The sequence below is a fragment of the Halyomorpha halys genome, unplaced genomic scaffold, assembly GCF_000696795.3.
Source record: "Halyomorpha halys isolate HHAL.00 unplaced genomic scaffold, Hhal_1.1 Scaffold39.1, whole genome shotgun sequence".
Lineage (NCBI taxonomy): Eukaryota > Metazoa > Arthropoda > Insecta > Hemiptera > Pentatomidae > Halyomorpha > Halyomorpha halys.
The window spans coordinates 730,546-732,588 of NW_027109179.1; the positions used below are offsets into that span (position 1 = coordinate 730,546).

A 2,043-nucleotide genomic window follows, 5' to 3' on the forward strand; every position below is an offset into this window, starting at 1 on the left:
ATATAAACAAATTCTAAAGTAATTTGAGCTAATTCTTAATTTCAGAAACAAACACTTGGGATTGAAATATTCTTTTTGCCTTAGATCGATACATTTGCCTTAGATACATTTTATTCATGAAGGCTTTAACCTTCATAACATTACACTACGACCCATAGGAATGGAGCAATATCGACATGCATAATTTTATCTTTAACTTTAGAGCACAACAGCGCTGGTTCATCCTTCTTTCCTTTGTCTGCTGGTATACATTAAAATAGTGTCCTTGGTCATATCCTTTATACAGTTTTAACACCTAATATTCCTACCCATTCTAACACTATCATCACCATGAATGCCGATGACACATATCTATTATCATTAAATAATGATCCTTCCATTTTATCCCAAATTCCCCAATCCCACATCAGAATGCAGAACGGTGACAAAACTGAAGGATTAAAATAAATCCCACCCAATCACAGGAACCCTTTGTCACATTTACCCTTCGTACCCATGACCCCACAGTTCCTAAGACCCTACTTATTCCTGTCGAACAGATCCTTTATCAAGGACTACATTTCGACAAACATCTGACATGGAATCCTCCTACAAGACTGAAAAGATAGAAAACTGTTCGTCGATTCCGACTATTATAACACTTACTAAACAACCAGTCTAAACTTCCAACTGATTGCAATAGACTTACTTATATGACTACAAGGTCTATCTGGACATACGGAGTTGTTCTTTGTTCTTTACTAAACCCTCGAATTCCTTTCCTATCCAATCTTTACGGTCCAAAATCCTTTGTAAAATCTTTTATGGTCCTACTTTGTCACAAATCAAATATTTGTCAAGACCTCAATGTTCCATTTGATGTCGATTTAGCCAGTACCAGATAAGAATTCTTCCATAATAAACTTCCCAACTTGTTTCTAACCTGGTTTCTCCCTCATTACTTGATATTCCTAGACTGAAAAGAACATGGCCTCCAGATCTTCTTTTCTAAAAATGTTATTGGTGGAATTCTATCAACTGCTAGATTTTCCACATATCTGTATAATGTTATTGTAGAACTATAAAATTTACCTGTTGTATTCATTTTTAATCACTCACTCACTGTTGGGCGCTACAGTCCTTGTAGGACCTGGGCCTCTGCCACCACTCTTTCCCATGCCTCGCGGTCTCCTGCGAGACTCCTCCAATTTCTTATTCCCATCCCTCTCAAATGATCCAGCCACCGACGCCTGGGTCTGCCCCTTTTCCTTTTTCCTTCTGGTGCACTGCCTTTAGGCAGCCTACAGGGCTCCATTCTTTCCACATGTCCCAACCATCTTAGACTGCTCTTCTTAATAGCACAGAGGATATCAGGCTCTCCATACAATTCTTTTAGTTCGTCATTGCTTCTTATTCTCCACCTGTGCCCCTCTTTAACGACTTCAAAGATCTTTCTCAGGACTTTTCTTCCCGAAACCAGTAGAACTCTTCTATTTCTCTTGGTTAGAGTCCATGTCTCACTGCCATGCATTACTACTGGTCTAATTATTGTTCTATATAACAAAAGCTTTGCTTTCATGGAAAGACTTTAGTATCGGAGAGCTTTTTGCAGGACATAGAAACATCTGGTTCTTGCAACCATTCTGCCCTTAATTTCTACTTCTAAATTATTGTTCTTCGTCACAACTCCTCCCAGATACTTGAATGTACTGCAGCTGTGAAAAATGTTTGCCCCCACATCCACAATATCTCTTCTCTCCCTGGTCTGCCAGAGGTTTTTATATAATTAGTCTATTCACTATTCATATTGTCCTATATCGTGTGCTTTAATAACGTTTTTAATACAGTTGCATTATATTAATTTCAATTATTAAATTAAATCAATAAATAATTTAAGTTTGTATTCACAGCTATCAATTGAAATAAGTAGCAGTGAATCTAATATCCAATTAGAAAAATGACAGGAAAGGGAGTAGTCCCCAGCGACAACAACTACAGGCGTGACTTATAATTTATTGTTAGACAAGAAGATATCTCGTCCAGGTCCTCTTCTGTTTCTCAATG

General features: G+C 37.5%; 1 protein-coding gene across 1 annotated transcript; it reads right to left on the minus strand.

The window, feature by feature from the left end:
* Positions 1-1,111: 1,111 nt before the first annotated feature.
* LOC136795751 (uncharacterized) lies at positions 1,112-1,510 on the minus strand. The gene has a single exon (XM_067047345.1). The coding sequence runs from the start codon at positions 1,508-1,510 to the stop codon at positions 1,112-1,114; it is 399 nt and encodes a 132-aa protein (XP_066903446.1).
* Between the last annotated feature and the right edge of the window lie 533 nt (positions 1,511-2,043).

Coding starts and splice junctions, on each gene's coding strand:
- LOC136795751 (XM_067047345.1), bottom strand. CDS start 1,510: ATGCATGGCAGTGAGACATGGACTCTAACCAAGAGAAATAGAAGAGTT.